This window comes from Muscardinus avellanarius (assembly GCF_963383645.1).
Source record: "Muscardinus avellanarius genome assembly, chromosome: 10".
Taxonomy (NCBI): Eukaryota; Metazoa; Chordata; class Mammalia; order Rodentia; family Gliridae; genus Muscardinus; species Muscardinus avellanarius.
Genome location: NC_137796.1, coordinates 112,697,115 through 112,718,560, shown reverse-complemented (window position 1 = coordinate 112,718,560; position 21,446 = coordinate 112,697,115). Strand labels below are relative to the sequence as shown.

The window sequence follows — 21,446 nt, the reverse complement described above, 5'->3', positions numbered from 1 at the left end:
TTCGAACCCGTGCGATCCTCCTGTTTCAGCTTCCCAAGCACGGGGATTATAAGCGTGCACCACCACGCCCGGCTCACCTCAATAACATTTTTAAAAAAGCTTTAGTCGCAGAGGTCAGGGCAAAGGGCCCCCACCGCGCGGATCCAGGTCAGTGAGCTCCCGTGCCGAGTACCTGATGCAAAGCTGCGCAGCCATCACCCAGCCAGCCAAGGCTTCCTGTCTGCCTGGGACCTCATGACAGCTGATGGGCCAAGCTCTCCCACCCCTTCCCCAGCCCTAAACCACGGGCCAGGCTGGAGGATCCACTGAGACCCTTGAGGTCAGCATTCCCCGTAGATGAAGGGAAACTGAGGCACGGGAAGCTGCCTGGTCACCCACAGGCAGGGATTGGCCTCCACCCCAGCTCCTGGCCCACAGCTGAGGCTCAGACGCACAGTAGACCGTGAGGGACCAGCAGACCTGCCCTCTGTGGTGGCCGGGCCCTCCTCCTCCAGAGCCCACACCCAGGTGCTGCTGGGGGGAGGCGGGACTTCCGGGCAGCCCCACAAGGAGAGCAGGGTGGGGGCCAGTGTCCCCAGCCCGGGCCACTCCCACATCACCCAGTGGAGGGCAGGATCTTCATAGTACCAGAGCCTCTGAGGTCCAACCCCCCAGGCCGTCAGTGGGTCCCCACAGGAGGGGGCCCATACCCCTCACCTGCCCTGGCTCCATTGACCCATCACTGGCTCCCAGCAGAGCCCTCGGCACCCCGGGATCTCAGGCCTGCTCTTGAGAAAAACACCCCAAAGCACCCCCTGGACGCCCCCTCATCTGGCAGCAGAGCCTAGGGCAGCCTGGCGCTCTCCTGTGGCGACACATGGAAACCGTGCGCCCCGAGCCTGCCGTGCCCCTCACCACACGGACCAGACACCGGGCACATGTGTGCATGGGGACAGCCATGACCCCCCAGCACCGGACACAGCACCAAGGAGAAATGGCCTCACCCTGCGCAGAAGTGAGGAGGCCTGGGCGGCGCTCAGCAGGCAGGCAAGCTGCCAGGATGTTCCAAGCCGACTAGAGAGAGCCTGGCCTAGGTGAGGGGAGCCTGCGCCATGGCGGCCGGGCATCAGGACAGCGGGGGCCGAGGTGCGCCGGGCACCGGGCGCCTCTGTTCGTCTGTGAGGCCATCCCGGGAGCCACCACTCAGCAATACGCATTTAGCTGATGCAGCAAGAAGCCGCCCGGGGACAAGGGGCGGGGGCTGGAGAGGAGACCCCACCTCAAGTAACCCCACAGAGGACCCCACCCACCCCAGAGACGCAAACAGAAACAGTGGCGGCCGCGGCTGCTTGTCATGCACTTTAATGAGGCCCAGCCGAGAGGACGCGTCCGCTGCCAGCTACCTGGGCAGGGAGGGCGGGAGGGGCCAGGAGGGGGCAGCGTGCTGGCCAGGAGGGTGCTGGTTCTCTCCTGACCCGGGCAGCAGTCCTGCCAGCACAGCTCCGGGCTCCTTGGGCACGTAGAGATGGATCCAGTCCAAGTAGTAGGTGACACGGGTATAGATGCCAGGCCGGTTGGGTTTGGCACAGCCCTCGCCCCAGCTGACCACGCCTGCCTGTAGCAGCCACCCTTCACCTTGCAGACCAGAGGCCCTCCGGAGTCGCCCTAGGGAGGGCGAGGGTCAGCACAGTTGGCGCCAGGCCGGGAAGGCGGGCACGGGGAAGGGGCCAACTGGCAGGAGTCGTGTCCCTTGTCCCCGGCACACAGCATGTCCTCATGGACGATGGGAACGTTGTCCCCGGTGTAGAGCCCAGTGTGGTGCTTGGTGTCACAGAGGTGGTTTTCCACGACGGGGACCTTGACCTCCTTCAGGGGATATGGTGGTGGGAAGGGCTCTGTGGAAGGAGAGGGTGGGTCAGTGCCTGCTCTGGTCCTCAAAGGGAATCTGAGGCTGGGGCTTCGGTGCAGCCAGTCCCCGGCGGTCCCTGCCACCTACCGCCGTCCTCTATGTCACCCCAGCCCGTCATCCAGCACGGCGTCCCCGGGGGGAAGGTCTCGGAGGCGGGCAGCAGGGCGACGACGTGCACACAGCCAGAGACGCTCACGGGGTCCCTGAGCTCCAGCAGGACGATGTCCACCCCCAGCTCGGCACTGTAGTAGTTGGGGTGGGGGACGAGCCAGCTCACGGGCAGCAGCTGGTCGCGGTAGTAAAGATGCTGCTCGCAGAGCTGCACCCGGAAGAGCTCCGGCTTCGTGATGTGCCTGGGCGGGGAGCGCCCCGTGAGGAGGCCACGCTCGCAGCCTCCCGAGTGGCCGGGGCTGGGCACCCGCCCTCACCCAGCCCAGGCCAGACCCATGGCCCCACACAGTGCGCGGCGGTCAGCACCCACTGCGGGTGGACGAGGGAGCCCCCGCAGAAGTGCATCCAGTATCCCGTGTGGATTCTCAGGCTCACCTGCCAGGGCCACTTGCTCCTGGGGACCTCCTGGCCCCCCACAATGCCCGCTCGCTGCAAGGCCGGGCCTGGGGCTGGGGCAGGGAGCAACCTCAGAACAGGGTGCCGCTGAGCCCGGTCAGCCCTGCCCGTCACAGGGCGAGCCTGGCGTTCTCTGGCCTGAGGTGTACAGGGACTGGGCGGCGCGGGGCTCACCAGGGACCCCGTGGGCCGCACTGGACAAGAGGAGCAGCGCCCGCGCCAGCAGGATCCACATCTGCAGGGAGAGAAGAAGGGGCAGCATGCAGCCGGCCGGGCCTGAGGGCCAGGTCAGCAGAGTATGGGTGTGGGCCGGAGCCTGGCCCTGGGGCTCAGGTGGGTCTTGGTCTCCAAGCGCCCGCAGGAGCCAGGGGCTCTGAGAGGGGAAGCTTACCCTGCCCGCTCCCGTTCTCTCCTCAGCCTGCTCTGCCCTCCCTAATTATCCTTCCAGAACAGAATAAACGGGGTCAGAGGAAGAGTGCACCACCCCACAGTCCAGACCTGGAGGAAATGCGTGACTCAGACCCGGACCTCCACGTGACATATGCCCCCACCTCCCAGATGCCCATCTGGTGGCCACAGGCAGCAGACGATGAGGCCCCCAGTGGGATCTCAGCTTTTTTTTTTTTTTTTTTTTCGGTATTGGGGATGAAACCCAGGGGCATTCTACCTTTGAGCAACACCCTCAGCCCATTTTTTATTCTTTATTTTGAAACAGGGTCTCACTGAGTTGCAGAGGGCCTCACTAAGTAGCTGAGGCAGCCTCCCGAATGCTGGGATTACAAACATGCACCATCACATGCAGCTGGGTCTCAGCTTTGCAGCTCTGGGCGGCTGAGATCCCTAATTCAGCCTGTTGGACAGGGTAAGAGGGGCTGCTCAGGGTCTGCCAAGCCCCTCTGTGTGGGCTCCCAGATATCCCTGCTGTGGGCCAGCTCTGGACATTTGCAGGACCTTCAGCACTGGAATGGCGCCCATCTCCAGTCGAGCCCTGGCTGCTGTCCCCTGCCCAGGTACAGAGGGCTCCCGAGGAGCCCAGGGACTGTGGCACCCAGGGACCGCACACTGCCCGCCCATGGTCCCCACAAGGAACCCAGGGCAGGAGCCTGCATCTGAGCGGCAGGTGCCACGGATGGCACTGTCACGGCGGAGGCCTCGAGTCTGTGAGCAGGGCGCAGCCACCCTAGATTCACTTGGGGGAGGGCCCAGTGAGGCTCCTGGTCAGAGGAGGAATCAGCCGTGGGCAGGAACAGTACCAAGTGCCCTGGCCAGGAAGGGGCCGCTGCCCCATCACGCCCAGCTCCCAGGTGAAGCCCGCAGTGTCTTCTGGGGCCTTATCCTCGCAGCTGGCAGGAGGGAGCCAGGTTATCTCCGGCATCTGCGTTTCTTCCCCCAGAGGGGACAGAACATGGCGATTAATATAAGACAGAAGAGTGCCCCCCTTCATCACCCTGGAGGCCCCTCCACACAGGGCTGACCTCTGCCCTTCCTGTGCCCACCTCACCTCCTGCCTCTCCAGGGCCTGCTGCTCCCAGATCCAGGGCAGGCTCCTGAGCCCCACCCTGTGCACCGCCCTCACTGCCACCCCCAGCCCCAGCAGAGGAGAGTCTGCGTCTACCCCACCCGGCCATCTTCACGAGTTCGTCAGGACCCCCTGGGGCAGAATGGGGGCACACAGGGGTGTCCCCACATCAACCTCGTTCCCTATCCATTCTCTAACAAACTCCCAGGGCCCTCTCAAGACCAAGGCTGACCAGGCCTCAGGGGAAGACTGGTGGCAAGAAGATGGGAACAGTAAGCAGGGCCTGTGGCACGGCTGAGTCAGAGGACACTGGGCTTCCAAGGAATGCTTTTGATTGGCTCAGACCTGGACTAGTATAAGAGAGAGGGCTGCTGCTGCCAGGGTACAGTTGCTGTGATTGGACAATAGTGGGCCAATCAGAAGCAGTGAGAATGAGATTTCTGTGCCTGGCAGTGGGCCAATCAGTGGCCTTAAGGGTAAGATTGTTGTGATTGGCTGGCAGTGGGCCAGTCATCGGTGGAGAATATTGCGATTGGTAGACACTAGGCCATCAGTGGCTGTGAGAATGAGATTGGTGTGATTGGTGGGCACTGCACCAATCAGCAGTTGAGAAGGCAGAGCCTGAGGCCTACGTCCTGTAGGCCGGGAGAGTTTACTGCAAGCCCCAAACCTCCTTGCCAGCTGGGGAAAGTAGGAGCTCTGGAGGAGGAACAGTCACCTGAAGTGGTGGTCTCCCATAGAGGGCTCCGCCACCTGGGACCACCGGGACGCAGGGTCCTTCCCCAGGAGCGGCACGCCCTCCTCTCCCAGTCCTCTAGGCTCCCCTCCTCCAAATAGGAGCCACGTTCTTTTTTGGGGGGAAGTGGGGAGACTGCAGGTTGAACCCAGGGGCATTCTACCTCCGAGCTATACCCCTGCCCTATTTTCATTCTTTATTTCTGAAACAGGGTCTCGCTGAGTTGCAGAGGGCCTCACTAAGTAGCTGAGGCTGTTTTCGTACTGCCATCCTCCTGTCTCAGCCTCCTGAATGCTGGGATTACAAGCGTGCGCCACCATGCCCAGCTTTTTCTATTTTTTTAAACAGAGTGTCACTAAGTTGCAGAGGGCCTTCCTAAGTTTCTGAGGCTGGTCTCAAACCTACAATCCCCCAGTCTGAGCCTCAAGCGCTGGGATTACAGGCGCGCCCGCACCTGGCTGGGAGCCATGTTCTACTGGAGGTGGCACTGTTGACTGATTGGTACTGAAGACGCAAACACAGCAGAAGCAGAAAGCCAGGTGCCATCCAGGGTGAGGGGCCCAGGGCGCTGTAGGCTGGGGAGCCAGAGCCCGCAGCCGGCTGAGTTGAGGAGAGGGAGGAGGAATAAATAAAAGAAATATCTGAGCTGGGCGTGGTGGCGCACGCTTGTCATCCCAGCATTCAGGAGGCTGAGACAGGAGGATCATGGTTCTTGGACAGCCTCAGCTACTTAGTGAGGCCCTCTGCAACTCAGTGAGACCCTGTCTCAAAATAAAGAATAAGCCGGGCGTGGTGGCGCACGCTTGTAATCCCCGCGCTTGGGAGGCAGAGACAGGAGGATCGCGCAGGTTCGAAGCCAGCCGCGCTGGCTTAGGAGACCCTGTTTCCAAATAAAAATGTAAAAATAGGTCTGGGAGTGTAGCCCAGAGGTAGAAGGGCTTCCAGGAACCCCAATACCACCAAAAAGAAAGAAAGAAAGAAAGAAAGAAAGAAAGAAAGAAAGAAAGAAAGAAAGGGAGAGAGAGAGAGAGAAATAGGGCAGGGGGTATAGCTTGGAGGTTGAATGCCTCTGGGTTCCATCCCCAGACCCTCAAAAAAAAAAAAAAGTAAAACCCGAGGCATGAATGGCTCACACTTTCCATATATTTGGTGAAACTATAAACAAACGATTCAACAATCTCAGCAAATGTAGATGGAAGAAAACGAAGACGAACACGCCGATGCGCATTATAAACGACTGGAAATCAGAGACACGGGAGCGCTGGGAGCCTTCTCCGCAGACACCAGCAAGCAGCGGGGAGGAAAGCCACAGTGAAGTGCACAGAACGAGACCCCTAAACCAGGCGACGTCCTCATCCCAGGACTCGGCCGCTGAGATGGAGGGGGAAAGGCTCAGGACAGCACCCGGACCCCAGCAAGAAACTGAGCGACTTGTTTCAAGACTTAAAAGGGTTGCCGGGCATGGTGGGCACACTTGTCATCCCAGCGCTGGGGAGGCGGAGACAGGAGGATTCCAGAGGTTCGAAGCCAGCCTCAGCTGCTGAGCGAGGCTCTCGGCAACTTAGTGAGACCCTGTTTCCAAATAAAATATAAAATAGGTCTGGGAGTATAGCCCGGAGATAGAAAAGCCCCTGGGTTCCACCCCCAGAACCACCAAGAGAAAAAAAAAGCTGAGGCTGTCGGCGAACCGCGACGCTCCTGTCTCAGCCTCCCAAATGCTGGGAGTACACGCGTGCGCCAACACTCCCGCTTGGATATTTATTATTTAAAGCAACAATGAAAACAAGAGAATGTGTTATCCTTATACCTAGAGTTTAATTTTTTATTCTGTAGCAAATGGTATTGACTTCCAAGTGTTGGAGATACTTGGAGGCTCTCCAGCGTCCCCAGCCGACCCTTGCATTTCCGAGCCCCCCTGCCGCCCACAGGTTCTGCTTCGCTCGGGGCGCTGCCGTTCGCCGCGCCTCCACCAGGGGGCGCCGGGCCATGCTCGCGGGCGGGGGCCGCCGTTCTGCGCGCGGCCTGGGCGTCCGCAGGGTCCGCCGGCCCAGCAGTGGTCCGAGCTAGGCCTGGGCTGCGGGCTGGGTTTGGCCCTGTGGGGTTAGGCGAACGTGAACAGAAAGCCCGGGGGTCAGCAGATCCTGCCACGCTGGCCCTCAGCAGGTAACAGGCCGCCCGAAGGTCCTGCGGGTCACCGTGGAGGCACAGAGATGGGGAAGGGAGCCAGCCTCTGTGCAGAGGGCAGCTGGCCACCGGGATGCAAAAGTCTGGGCAAGAGGAGGCCAATGGGAGAGAGAGCAGGGGAGCCCCGGGGGTCCCAGCCACACCCCTAATTCTGGGATCTGGTGGCCCACCCAGTTCACACAGACAGGGGCGCGGGCGTAGATCCCAGCCCTGTCAGAGCAGTGCAGACCTATCCCAGCCGACCACCCGGTCCTGGCAGCGCAGGGCCCTCCAGAGTCATCCCATGGGCACAGCAGGGTGAGGTGAGCTCGGGGGATTCTGGGCCCGGGCTCCCCTGCTCTCCTGGCAGGCACCCCCAGGCACACGAGGCAGGTCTGGCAGAACAGGGCTGCCGACCGGGCCCGGGGCTGACTGCAGGTCCTGGTCCACCATGATGACCTCGGCCTCCAGCGGGCTGTGTGTGGCTGCAGAGCCTTCGGGGTGGTGGGGAATTCAGGGAGGCTGGGGTACCACCTGGGGGAAGGCGAGGACATCCCTGCCAGGTACAAACGCCGCCGCACGGCATCCAGTCACTGTGTCCACGGGGCCTTGGCGGCTTCCTGCAAAGCTCTGGTGATCAGGAGAGTGGGTGTCCTGGGGCCCGCACACACGCCGTCGTCAGCAGGGAAGTGGGGTGCTCTCCCCTGTGCTTTCTTCCTGAAAGAAAGGCTTCAAATTGAAAGCGCATATTTAATAGGGAATAGAGTTGAAGAGAAGGCCAGCCGGGTGTGGTGGCACACGCCTGAAACCCAGTATTTGGGAGGCTGAGACAGGATCGCAGGTTAGGGACCACCAGCCTCAGCACTGTAATGAGTCCCTCAGCAACCGAGCAAGACCTTGTTTCAAAAGAAACGAAAATAATAGGAGGGCTGGGGGCTAGCTCAGCGGCAGAGTGCCCCTGTAGAGTGCCCTGGGCTTGACCCCAGTAAAACACGAGAAGGGGGGGGGCGCCAGCCATGATGGAGGGGCTATGGTCCAAAGGGCTCGCAGGCTGCTTTCTGGGAGTGGCGTGGCGTGGCGTGCTCCGCGAAGTGTGTCTTCCCTCTGGACGTCGTCTTCCTCGTGTGCATGGACTTGGGGTTGCTTTTTCGTTTCTCCCCACGGCTTTGGTGCACCCATGTCAGATTTGCCATGCCGGAAACTTTCCCCTGGGGAGGGGATTCGAAGGTGGCGTGTAGACGAGGTAAGGCCACCTCTGGACGCTAGGGCTAGGGGTGCGCGCAGTGAGGCCAGCCTCGGAGGCCGCCACAGCTCCCTAGCCACGGCAGCAGAGACCCTGCTTTCCTTTATTAAAGGCCTGCTTAGTTTTCCTGCAGGCAGGCCTGTCCCAATCTTGCCCTGACTATGTACGTGTGTGTGTGTGTGTGTGTGTGTGTGTGTGTGTGTGTGTGTGTGTTACCAGAGATTGAACCCAGGGGCATTCTACCTCCAAGCTACACCCCTGCCGTATTTTTTATTCTTTACTTTGAAACAGGGTCTCACTGAGTTGCAGAGGGCCTCACTAAGTAGCTGAGGCTGGCCACAAACCCGGATCCTCCTGTCTCAGCCTCTCAATGCTGGGATGACAAGCGTGCGCCATAGCCGGGCATGGTGGTGCACTGTAATCCCAGCATTCGGGAGGCAGGAGGATCGGGATTCAGCCTCAGCTACTTAGTGAGGCCTGCTGCAACCCAATGAGGCCCTGTTTCAAAATTAAGAATAAAAATAGGGATGGGGGTGTAGCTCGGAGGTAGAATGCCCCAGTGTTCTATCCCCAGTAAGCAAAAAAAAAAAAAAAGATGCCGCTCTTGGGAGGCTGAGACAGGAGGATCGCGCAGGTTCGAAGCCAGCCGCACGCGCTGGTTTAGGAGACCCTGTTTCCAAATAAAAAATATAAAAATAGGTCTGGGAGTGTAGCCCGGAGGTAGAAGGGCTTCCAGGAACCCCAGTACCACCAAAAAAAAAAAAAAAAAAAAAGAGGAGTGGACCGCCGTGACCCCACTGGGGAGCCAAGATAGGAGGAGGCGTGCAGGTTTGAGGGCGGCACGGGTAACTCAGGGAGACCCTGTTTCAAAATCCAGCTGGGCCGGGCGTGGTGGCGCGCGCTCGTAAGCCCAGTACTCGGGAGGCTGAGACAGGAGGACAGTAGCTTTGAGGCCAGCCAGGCAAATTAGTGAGGCCCTCTGCAACTTAATGAGACCCTGCTTCCAAATATAAAGTGAAACAGGGCTGGGGATATAACTCAGAGGTAGACCGCCCTGGCTTCCATCCCAACACCACACACACACACACACACACACACACACACACACACACAGGCACGCACACGCACCCGCGCCCTCTCCTCTGCTCTGCCCCATCCTTCCTGTGGCTCAGGTCAGGCCAGGCGGCATCAGGCGTGTCCATAAGTACGTGCATGTGTACTGTGTGTGTTCCTTAGCTCTGTACCCCGAGAGCACTGAGCAGCGAGTCCCTAGATCAGACATACTGTGTGGCAGAGAGGGGCTAGGCCCCCGGGTGAGTACACGAAGGGCTTGCCTGAAAGTCTCTTACATGATGCAGAAGGCTGGGCACGGGGGCGCACACCTGCAATCCCCGTACTTGGGAGGCTGAGACGGGGGGTCGCAGGTTCAAGGCCAGCCTCGGCAACTTAGCAGGGGTCTCCACAACTTGGCAAGACACCATGTCCAGCCCTAAAATAGTAATTAAAAGAAAAGAAAAGAAAAAGAAGCTGAGTGTAGTGGTGAACCCTTGTAATCCCAGCATTTGGGAGGCTGAGACAGGAGGATTGCGGTTTGAGGCCAGCCTCAGCTACTTAGTGAGGCCCTTTGAAACTTGATGAGACCCTGTTTCAAAATAAAAAATAAAAAAATAGGGCTGGGGGTGTAGCTCAGAGGTAGAATGCCCCTGGGTTCCATCCCCAGTACTGCAAAAATGTAAATAAATAGATAAATAGAAAGAAAGTAGCCGGGCGTGGAGGGGCACGCTTGTAATCCCCGCTCTTGGGAGGCAGAGACAGGAGGATCGCGCAGGTTTGAAGCCAGCCTTGCTGGCTTAAGAGACCCTGTTTCCAAATAAAAATATAAAAATAGGTCTGGGAGTGTAGCCCGGAGGTAGAAGGGCTTCCAGGAACCCCAGCACCACCAAATAGAGAGAGAGAGAGAGAGAGAGACAGACAGACAGACAGACAGACAGAGACAGAGAGAGGAAGGAAGGAAGGAAGGAAGGAAGGAAGGAAGGAAGGAAGGGAAAGGAAAGGAAGAAAGAAAGAAAGAAAGATTGTCCCAGAACCAACTGAGCCCACAAGGGACAGCTCAGGCCCCGTGACCAGAGGCCCCATGGCAGCCGGGCCTCCGCAGATCCCGTGGTCTCCACCGCAGATCCGATGTGCGCAGCCGGCCTTCCTAATCGGCCTCTGCGCGCCTGGGGCCTGATAACTGAGCAGATTAGGCGCCTGGGGCTCTGGGACTTTCCCACCCCTTCCACCCCAAACCACAAGCGGGGGTCTCACAGGGGCCTGGAGCCCAGGAAACAAGTGCTCCTGAGTCCCGACCCCCAGGGCCATCCCTGGGTCCCCACGGGAGGGAGCGTCAGGGCCCTGGCCTGCCCCAGCACGGTTCCCTGCAGCACCCGGGACCCCTCCCCACCGCGCCCCATCCCGCCTGTAGGAAGCAGAAGGGTGACCTGTGGGTGTCGTTCACCAGTATCACACTGGCGGGCAGCCCTGCAGGCTGTTGGTAGCAAGTGTCCCGGACGCATGGACAAGGAGGACGGTCCTTGCTGGACGTGGTGGCACTCACTTGTAATCCCAGCATTTGAGAGGCTTAGACAGGAGGATCGCGGGTTCACAGACAGCCTCAGCTACCTAGTGTGGCCCTTTGCCACTCAGTGAGACCTTGTTTCAAAATAAAGAATGAAAAAAATTGGTCTGGGGGTGTAGCTCAGAGGTAGAATGCCCCTGGGTTCCGTCCCCAGCACCACCAAAGAAAAGGATGCTCCCTCAAAGCCACAGCCCAGTCTACACATGGAGAGTACACAGACCCAAGCGGAGACGCTCGTCAAGTAGCTATCTGACCAGTAACTTTCAAAAGTGCAGACCAGGAAAACAAAGGAGTGAAAAATTAACCTTTTGGCCACGAGGATCGCGCAGGTCCGAAGCCAGCCGCGCTGGCTTAAGAGACCCTGTTTCCAAATAAAAATATAAAATAGGTCTGGGAGTGTAGCTCGGAGGTAGAAAGGTTTAAAAAAAAAAAAAGTTTGGTTTTCTTCCCTGTTGACTTCTTTCTACCGGATTAGAGGGGACAGAAGTGACCCTCACATGGGAGCCTGGCTTTGATACTCCAGCAGGAAGGGGTGTTAGCGAAAAGGCGGATGCCATCAGGATACGTGGGGTCCTGAGACCAGAGGATCGCAGGTTCAAGGCCAGGGTTAGCAAATTAGTGAGGCCCTTGCAACTTAAGGAGACCGTTTCAAAATAAAGAATAGGCCAGTTGTGGTGGCCCATGCTTGTAATCCCAGCATTGCAGACAGCCTCAGCTATTTAGTGAGGCCCTCCAGCGATTTAGTGAGACACTGTTTCAAAATAAAGAATAAAAGCCAGGCGTGGTGGCGCACTCTTGTAATGCCAGCATTCGGGAGGCTGAGACTGGAGGATCGCGGTTCGCGGACAGCCTCAGCTACTTAGTGAGGCCCTCTGCAACTCAGTGAGACCCAGTTTCAAAATAAAGAATAAAAAATTGGTAAGGGGTTGTAGTTCAGAGGTCAAATGCCTCTGGGTTCCATCCCCAGACCCGCAAAAAAAATAATAATAAAAAATAAAAAATAAAGAAAGAATGAAGTATAGGGCAGGAGGTGTAGCTCGGGAGTAGAATGCCCCTGGGTTCCATCCCCAGACCTGCAAAAATAAATAATTTAATAAATAAATAGGGCTGGGGGTGTAGCTCAGAGGTAGAATGCCCCTAGGTTCAATCCCCAGTACTGCAAAAAATAAAAAATAATTAAAAAATAAAGAGTGAAAGTAGGGCTGGGGTGTAGCTTGGAGGTAAAATGTCCCTGGGTTTTGTCCCCAGTACCGCAAATAATAATAATAATAATACCCAGTACCAAAGAAAAGAAAAATTGGATCTCAGATTCAATAATCCTCCTGCTCTTTATTGCAACTTGAATGAGCCTGTGTGTGTGTGGGGGGGGGGGGTACTGGAGATGGAACCCAGGGGCCTTCTACCTCCGGGCTACACTCCCAGACCCATTTTTATATTTTATTTGGAAACAGGGTCTCAAGCCACGGCTGCTGGCTTCTCACCTTCGTGATCCTCCTGTCTCCGCCTCCCAAGCGCGGGGATTACAAGCCTGCGCCTCCACGCCCGGCTCTTTTTCTTCTCCTGAGTATATGTGGCCCAGGTCACAGGTGTCACTCCAGCTCACCCGTGGTGGTGGTCAGTGAGGCTGAGCACCTGTGCACAGAGCGCACACGCCCGCTGGGGGAGCTGGTCCCCAGAGGACCGTGCCCACCCTCCACTGGACCTTGGGGATGTGACTCAGGCTCCCAGGGCTCCACCGGAAGTCCTCCCTGCCTCCTGTTTACACCTGGTTGAGTAATGTGGCCATGCTGACTGCATTCCTGGGATGTTTCTAGTCTAAAATCCAGCAACCGAGGGAGACAATGTTTCAAAATAAAAACATATAAAAGGCTGGAGGTGTAGCTTGGAGATGAGTGCCCCTGGGTGCAATCCCAAGTACCAAAAGAAAAAAAAATCTCCCACAAGACCTCCAGGGACAATGGCCTCTTCTAGACAGGTGGCCTCTGAATGCGGGCAGCACTGGACACACACCAGACAGCGTGAGGCGGGTGGTCCTGAGCCTGCGCAGTGAGGCGCGGTGCTGATAGGTGGTGGCGAGTCAGTATCACGTGAGCAGCGAGGACTCCACACCCACGTGTCCCTCTGCTTCACCGCGGAAGAACGTATTTCATTATTTCAAGTCACACATAAAATTGCACCCTTACACTGTGTCAGTGTGCACTCCACTCCGCTTGGACTCCATTCCGTGTTTTCCAGTAGCTTGGTTCTGCTTCTTTGGCAATTAGGTACTGGGGTTTTCCACATATTTTAATGATTTTTTTTTTTTTTTTTTTTTTTGGTGGTGGTACTGGGGGTGGAACCCAGGGGCTTTCTACCTCCGGGCTACACTCCCAGACCTATTTTATATTTTACTTGGAAACAGGGTGTCAGTAAGTTGCTGAGAGCCTCACTAAGTAGCTGAGGCTGGCTTTGAACCTGTGTGGTCCTCCTGCCTCCGCCTCCCAAGCCCAGGGATTACAAGCGTGCGCCACCAAGCCCGGCTAGCCTCCCAAGATTTTAAGATATTAACTGAATGGATGTGTTATTACTTTGTCTTTAGCAGTTGCTGAAAATTATTTTTTTGTGTGGGTGTCTTACCAGGGACGATACTTCACTACAATGAGTTATACACTCTAGCTCTTCAATTTATTTATTTATTTATTATTTGTATTTATTTATTTTTTGGTGGTACTGGGGGTGGAACCCAGAGGCTTTCTACCTCTGGGCTACACTCCCAGACCTTTTTTATATTTTATTTGGAAACAGGGTCTCGCTAAGTTGCTGAGAGCCTCACTAAGCAGCTGAGGCTGGCTGTGCGATCCTCCTGTGCGATCCTGTCTCAGCCTACCAAGCGCGGGGATGACGAGTGTGCGCCACCACGCCCGGCTTCGATTTGTTTTTTAAATGTTAGACATTGTCACTAAGTTACGGCACTCTGGCCTCAGACCTGCGATCCTCCTGTTTCAGTCTCCCGTTGATTACAGGCATGAGATTACAGGCATGAGATTACAGGCATGGAGCACCACACCCAGCTTTAGTTACTTCTAGAGATGAGCTGTGTGTTTATAGTCACTATGGAAGTACAGGCGCACACACGTGCTAACCCTTTAATCCCTCTGGAACTGACTTCCATGTCAGGTGAGGCTCTAACACAGGGGGCAGGGGGCTTCTTGGGCAGGTCCTTCCCCGGCCCCCTCTACCTCCGTCCCTGCAGCCGCCCTAGGGAGGGGACAGCAGGCTCCGAGACCCCACATGCCAAAGCGCGGGCGGGCCTGCACACTCCCTTGTTCTCTGCACACTCCTTTGTTCTCTGGTTGGTGTGCAAGGAGTGTCCCCCAAACACTCGCGGGACACACCCGCACAGGCAGCGGGTGCCTGTACAACTTGGTTTGTGTGGTGGGGTAGAGGGATGGAGACTCGGAATGGGCTCCGTGAAGACAGGGCGGGCGTGGAAAGGGAAGAATTGGATGCTGGAAGCCCAGAGCGGCAGGCCTGAGTCCCACAGCCCGGGCTGGGAGGGGGAACAGGGCAGGAGGCAAAAGAGAACCCCAGAAAAACCCGGCCCATCCCAGCCCCGCTGCACTTATGGACACGGTGAGGCTGGCTCGGGAGGGAGGCCTGGGTCTCCCCTTCTGGGGGGACAGGCAGGCAGCCCCTGAGGCAGAGGTCCAGCCTCCATCCCATGTGTCCTGGAGGTGGGGAAGGCCACGGGCCTTCAGGGGAAACCACCACTGCACACTGACCTGAACAGTTCCACGGACCTCAGGGGACAATTAGGTGGGGACGTGCCAGGGCCAGGACGCCCTCCCTGTGCTCTCCCACCAGAGGAAAAGAAAGTGGTCACTGTCAGAGGGCGTGGGACAGGATGGCTGGGAGTGTCTCTGAACAGCAGGCTTGATATCCAGGGATGCTGAGGGCCCTGGAGAACGCTGGTGATGGGTAGAGAAGTCCCCAGGGCCGAGGCCAATGGAGCCAGACAGGTGGGAGTCATGGTGTCCCAGGGATGGCCTGGGGGTCGGGCCTCAGAGGATCTGGTTCCATGAAGATCCTGCACCCCACCCCTGCACTGGGTGACCTGGGCTCCCGGCCCCCACCCTGCTCTCCTGTGCTGACTGCCTAGGCCCCGCCTTCTCCCAGCAGCACCCGGGCGGGGGCCTCCAGGGAGGAGGCCCTGGCACCACAGAGGGTGGGGCTGCGGCTCCTTAGTCCTACCTGTGCTCCTGAGCCTCGGAGTCTGGAGGCCGATCCCTGTCTGTGAAGCCACACCCTGGTGGGCGATCAGGCAGCTTCCCCCGTGCCTCAGTCTCCCCACATCTAAAAGGGGACCCCTGACGTAGGGGGTCTCCATTACCCTCCAGTCCTGGCCGTGACTGGAGACTGGGAGGAGGAGCTCCGCCCAGGACTCCTAAGCACCCTGGTCAGCAGACCCCAGCCAGACAGGATGGGCTGACCACCTGGGGCTTTGTCCATCTGGTCTGCGGTGAATCCAGGGGGCCTAAGGACAGGGCCAAAATACAGCGCCGGTTGTCACGAGCGCCTGAGCTATCTGCCCTAGGCTGTCTAGAAGGAAGACCAGGCCCTTCCCAGGCCCTCTGAGGGAACCCTAGTTTTTATTCTTTATTTTGAAACAGGGTCTCTCTGGATTGCAAAAGCCTCACTAAGTAGTAGCAGAGGCTGTCCTCAAACTGTGATTTCAGAGGGCCTCATTAAATTGCTAAGGCTGGCCTTGAACCTATGATCCTCCTGTCTCAGCCTCTCAAATAACTGGGATTACAAGCATGTGCCACGGCCTGGCTGTGCCGGCCTAGCTGTGCTGAGCGTTTTCTGAGCCCGACGTTTGCACCCTTTGGGACTGTCAGCTCCCTCGTCGTTACCACCCACCCTCCCAAGGGCTGCAGTTACATCTCAGTCCTTACTGGGACGTTTAGGTGTTTAAAGTGTTTTGAGATGGGCATGGTGGTGCACACCTGTAATCCCAGTTCTTGGAAGGCTGAGACAGAAGAATGGCAGGTTCAAGGCCAGCATCAGCAACTTAGCAAACTGCTCAGCAATTTAGTAAGATCTTTTTTTTTGCGGGGGTGGGGGGGGGGCTCTGAGGATGGAACTCAGGAGCCTTTGACCTCCGAGCTACCCACGGACACTTGCAGCACCGGGGCTCAGAAGTGGCAGCACCACACAGGGCGGGGGCCGGCCTAAAGGCTGATAGGAGGCAGGCCAGCGGTGGCCAGGGCTGGCCAGCACCCACCTCCCCAGGGGTCCCCTCGGCCCCTCCTGCTGGGAGAATACACCCTACATTTAGACCGGAATTTGTAATCTGGTAGGAATTTACATTCCTTTTCAAAATTAGCATCTCTTAAGAGAGTGCAGGTGCTGACCCTCCCCCATCCTCCCTGTAGCTGACCCTGGAGGTGAAGCTGTAACTCCACCCATTAGAACAAGAGAAGTCCAGCGCGGGAGGGGCGATTTCAGGGGTTTAAGGCCCACCAGGTTCTTTGTCGGGTGTGCGCTCTCGCATACCTGGGGCGTCCTATTTTGCAAAAAAGTAAAATCGCTTTGCCAAGCAATTTTTGTCCACGTGTCTTTACTTTTTTCTTTTTTACTTTAAGTCTATTTATTTACTTATTTGCGGTACTGGGGGTGGAACCCAGGGCCATTGTATCTCCGAGCTACACCCCAGCCCTATTTTTTAGTCCTTTCTACGTTTGAAACAGGGTCTCACTGAGTTGCAGAGCCTAAGTAGCTGAGGCTGTCCGCGAACCACGATCCTCCCGTCTCTGCCTCCCGAATGCTGGGATTACAAGCGTGCACCACCACGCCCGGCCCACGTGTCTTTTCTTAACACCACGAAAAGTTATTTGGAGCGCTGCTTGCGTAGGAGCCCAGCTCGCACCGCACTGACGTCTTGGAGCAGCAGGTGGGCTGCGGGCCACGCCCCCCGGACGCCACAGACCTGTAGCCAATCGGGGCTGCTGCCATTGCAGCCGTCAGCCAATCAGGAGCGGCCATGTGTGCGCAGGTCTGCAGGCAGCAGGTGCGTGGAGACCCGGGTCTGCCCCGCGCGAGGCCACGGGCTGGGGCCGTGGTGCGCCCCGGCGCTGACCCTGGAGCTCCGGGTCAGTTTCGTGGGTGAAGCCCCTGGGCCGCGGCCCCGGGGCGGGTGAAGCCTGCGTGCGTGGCGGCCTTCCTCACCCGCCTCCCGGGAGGGGTCGGGGTTCTCTGGCGCCGACCAGAAGCGCCCCACCACTCGGCCAGCGTCCAGCGTCCTCCGAGGGCTTTGGGCGTTAACATAGAAATAGCACCCGCTTCCCCACAGGGGGCGACCCCAGAGCCTGTAGTCCCAGCTACCAGCTGCTCCTGTTGCCTGGGAGGCTGAAGGATGCAAATGGGAGGCCGGGCCCTGAAAGAACGACATCGAAAAGGAAGAAGGAGAAAGCATTGCTTCCCTCTTTTTGAAGGCTCAACAAATTTCTTAGCAGGCCCAGCCAGAGGGTCAGGAGGTCTCCCAAGGGCTGACTCCAGGGAACCCCGACTGTGCCTCCGTCGGGCGCCTCAGCAAGTGCCCCACACGCCGCCCTTCTGCAGCTCCCTGTAAAACCAGCCCCAGGAGGGAAGGGGTGAGGCCAGAGCGGGGCTGGCCCGGGGGCAGGGGGCAGAGACCCCACTGCATGCCCAGAGCGTCGGAGACCCCATGCATCCCAGGGGCCAGGCGTGAGGCTCCCCACCGCCACCTCTGCCCAGGAGCTGACGGCCAGCGGCTCAGGCCAGGGCTGCAGGGGAGGGGGCTCTCAGAATGACCGGAGTCCAGAGGCGGGGAGGATAGAGCAAGGCGAGAACCCTGAAGGCTCACCCGCACCCTGCCCCGCCCCTGGGCTTGGCCCTTGGTCCCCACCTCCACCCAGCTCATTCAGGCCAGAGGCTTGGTCTACAGTGCAGGAAAGCCGCAGGGCCCTGGCCTTAGGCCTGCCCTGGTCTCCTCCCTGGCCAGTCCCCCCTCCCCCACCCACCATATTCCCAGGATCCCTGCGGCCTGGCTGGAGGAAAGCCCATGTCCTCACCGGCCTTCACTGGGGACATCAGACCAGGGACATGGAGTGGGGACTCAGGGTAAGACCCAGGCCATGGGTGTGACGTCTAGCTCATAGCCTGGCTGCCCAAGTGGGCAGGTCCTGGTGCAAAGCTGGTGTGGAGGAGGAGGAAGAGGAGCTCCAAGGGGTGGGGTCCGTCCCCTGTGGGTTCTGCCTAGGGCCGCTCAGCACCGTGGGCTCCACCTTTCACCCACCAACTCAGCCACCCCGTGCATCTTGGCCAGGTCTGGGCCCTGGGACACAGGTGCCCCTGAGGGACAGAGTGACCAGGCCGAAAGCACACATCTCCCCAGGAGACCAGGAGCCACCCACGGGGACACGGAACACTAAGGCTGGAGAGCGAAGACCTGGTGCCTGTGGGCCCTGCCCTGCCAGGTCAAGCCTGGGTTTCCCCCTTTGGAAATGGCATCCAGATAAGACTGTGGGTGTTTCTCCCAGAGAAAAGGGATTTATGCTCACACGAAAACCTGAGCGTGAAAGCCAGGCGCAGTGGCGCACACATGTAATCCCAGTACTTGGGAGGCTGGGACAGGAGGATCATAGGTTCGCAGCCAGCCTTGGGTACTTAGTGAGGCTCCTGCAACTTAGACCCTGTTTCAAAATTAAGAATAAAAAATCAGGCAGGGGGTGTAGCTTGAAGGTAGAACGCCCCTGGTTCCAGCCCCAGGCCCTCAACAGCAACAACAAAAGGCCTGAGCCTGCGTTTTCATTACATCTTTACTCATAATTTGCAGAAAGCAAATCAGCTCACATCACTGTGGGCCGCACGGGGCTCACCCTGCCCAGCCCCCCTTCCTCCCAGGGGCCAGGGGAGTCGTTGGCACCCCAAAGGCCAGAGGAGAAGGCTGGGTGCAGGAGGGCCAAGGCGACATCACAGGCTCGGGGAGCGGGGCGCCCCAGCTCAGCAGACCAGCGGAAGGCCGGCAGGCTGGCTCAGGAGAACCTCTGCACCTGCTGCTGGATCCAGGGCACGAAGGTCCGGACGCGGGCGTAGACCCCAGGAATGTTGGGCAGGGCACAGCCAACGCCCCAGCTGACCACCCCCACCAGCTTCCAGGAACCAGATGCCTTGCAGACCAGGGGGCCACCAGAGTCACCCTGGAGGAGGAGAACAAGTTGCTGATGCTATCTCCAGGGCCAGATGAGCAGAGGTGCAGGCGGAGGAAGGTGCAGGCGGAGGAAGGTGCCGGCGCCGGGCGGCACTCACGTAGCAGGCGCTGCGGCCCTCGCTGCCTGCACACAGCATGTCGTCCAGAATGATCCTCTTGTCTCCGCGGTGGTGCCCGGTGGCATTCCGGTATCTCTGCTCACAGACGGGGCTCTGCACCACCTGCACACGCACCTGCTGCAGGCGGTAGGGCGGGGGCAGCGGTGCTGGGAGGACAGAGACGGGGCTGGGGGCAGATCCAGGCCTGTCCAGAACCCAGCGCTCCAGCCCCGGGGGCCTCGGATACCCCTCAGTGGGGACAGCTCCAGCTTGCGCCTCTCAGCCTCCCTGAGCCTCACTCCCCTAGAACAGTGTGTGGCGGGCTGTCGAGCTGTCGTGCCGGGCGCACGGTCGCCTCTGCCCTGGATCCTGTCTGCCGGCAGCTGCTGAAGCACCGGAGAGAACAACAAACTTCTCCGGCTTTCCCTTAGCGCGTTTTTATCTTGGTTGTTGCCTATTTTTTTTTTTTTTTCGGTACTGGGGATGGAACCCAGGGGCATTCGACCGGACCTCGGGCCACACCCCAGCCCTATTATTCTTCATTTTGAAACAGGGTCTCACTGAGATGCAAAAGGCCTAAGTAGCTGAGGCTGTCAGTTGTTTGTTTGTTTTGGTGGTACTGGGGGTGGAACCCAGAGGCTTTCTACCTCCAGGCTATACTCCCAGACCTATTTTTATATTTTATTTGGAAACAAGGTCTCACTAAGTAGCCAAGGCTGGCTTCGAACCTGTGCCTCCCAAGTGCAGGGATTACAAGTGTGTGCCACCACGCCCGGCTTGGGATCGTGGTTTGAGGACAGCCTCAGCTACTTAGTGAGGCCCTTTCCAACTCAGTGAGACCCTGTTTCAAAATAAAGAATAAAAAATAGGGCTGAGAGTATAGCATGGAGGTAGAATGCCCCTGGGTTCTATCCACAGTACCACACACACACACACACACACACACACACACACACACACACACACACGGCTGGGTGTGTGGCTCAGAGGTAGAATGCTCCTATGTTCAACCCTCAGGACCACAAATAAATATAGAAAAAATCAGAACTAGGATTTCCTCCCCAGAGCACTGAGTCATTCGGGCTGACTCTGGCCACGGGCATAGGGCTGCTGAGACCCCAGGGAGACTCAGGCATTGGCTGAAGCGCCCTCATTGCTTTCTGGAAGTTTCCCTCCAGTAGCTAACCTGGCAGCGCCAGCCCACCAGAGGTTCTCACACAAGTTTTGGCCCCATGACGTGAATCCTTCCCCAGCCCACACCCCATGCATACCCAGCATGCCGACGGCGCCCCAGCCAGTCACCCAGCACCGGTCCTTGGGGGAGACCTCCAGGGAGACCAAGGGCAGCTGGACGGGCCTGACATCCGCGGAGCATTCCACGGGCTCTGCCAGCCGGAGCAGAGCCACATCCGAGCCCAGGAAAGCGTTCACGTAGTCCGGGTGGATGATGATCCGGGTTACACGCAGCAGCTTCGAGTCCCCATAGAGGAATACGTCCCCAGCGTGGACCCTGAAGGCTGTTGGGTCGGCATCTCTCCTGGAAACGAAGGCTCTGTGAGAGCAGCGCGCTCTAGGCCCGGACATGGGGAGCCTGAGGCTCCAGGCCCAGGCCCTGTCCACACCTCTGGGCTAAGCCCACATCCAGCCCAAGGTCGGATGGGGCGACTCACTGGCGAATGCAGTGTGCAGCGGTCAGCACCCACTGGGGGTGGACGAGGGAGCCCCCGCAGGTGTGCATCCAGGCGGCCCAGTGGTAGCTGTAGACCCTCAGGCTCACCTGCCACGGCCACTTCCCCTGGGGGGCATTGTGGCCACCCACAATGCCCACCGGCTCTTTCTTGGAGACAGGTGCTAGAAGCAACGGTGCAGGGTCAGGGAGCAAGACCTCACTGGCCATGCTCAGCCTGTGCCCGCAGCCCCGGGCTCCTGGGGACGGGCCCACAGGAAGCCCTGGGACGGGGCTGCATGGTCAGGGCTCACCTGGGTTTCCAGCCCTGGAGGCCCCCACAAGGAGAAGGGTCAGGAACAGCAGGTGTAGCATCTGCAGAGACAGAGGCAGGGCGCAGGTGGGCCCCAGGCAGTGGGAGGGTGAGCCCGAGGCCCATGGTGTGGGGCGCCGAGTCCTTGGCCTGGAGGCCCACGCAGAGCGGTGCTCAGGGACCGGACCTGCAGAGGGTGAGGCTGGGCAGGGCCGAGCCACAGCCAGTCAGGTGGCTTTGTGCCAGCTCCTGGAAGCACGGGGCGGTGTACTGGAGAAGTGCAGGACCGGGCACGCCAGCCACAGGCCACCCAGCTGGGCCGCTGCTGGGAGTCAGCAGGGACATGGGCCAACCCAGCGCCCTTTGCGCTCTCCTGGGTCCATTTCATCCCACAGAGATAAGCACTCCTATGTGTACTGTGAGT

General features: G+C 58.7%; 1 protein-coding gene across 1 annotated transcript; it reads right to left on the bottom strand.

Moving 5' to 3' along the window:
• Positions 1-7,901: 7,901 nt before the first annotated feature.
• LOC308268914 (serine protease 29-like) lies at positions 7,902-21,084 on the bottom strand (the record flags this gene model as incomplete). Its single annotated transcript, XM_080704016.1, has 11 exons — positions 7,902-8,081; positions 10,208-10,349; positions 15,103-15,246; positions 16,642-16,769; positions 16,852-17,023; positions 18,020-18,069; positions 18,788-18,934; positions 19,044-19,210; positions 20,315-20,580; positions 20,714-20,894; positions 21,024-21,084. The coding sequence occupies 11 exons, from the start codon at positions 21,082-21,084 to the stop codon at positions 7,902-7,904; spliced, it is 1,638 nt and encodes a 545-aa protein (XP_080560142.1).
• Positions 21,085-21,446: the final 362 nt, after the last annotated feature.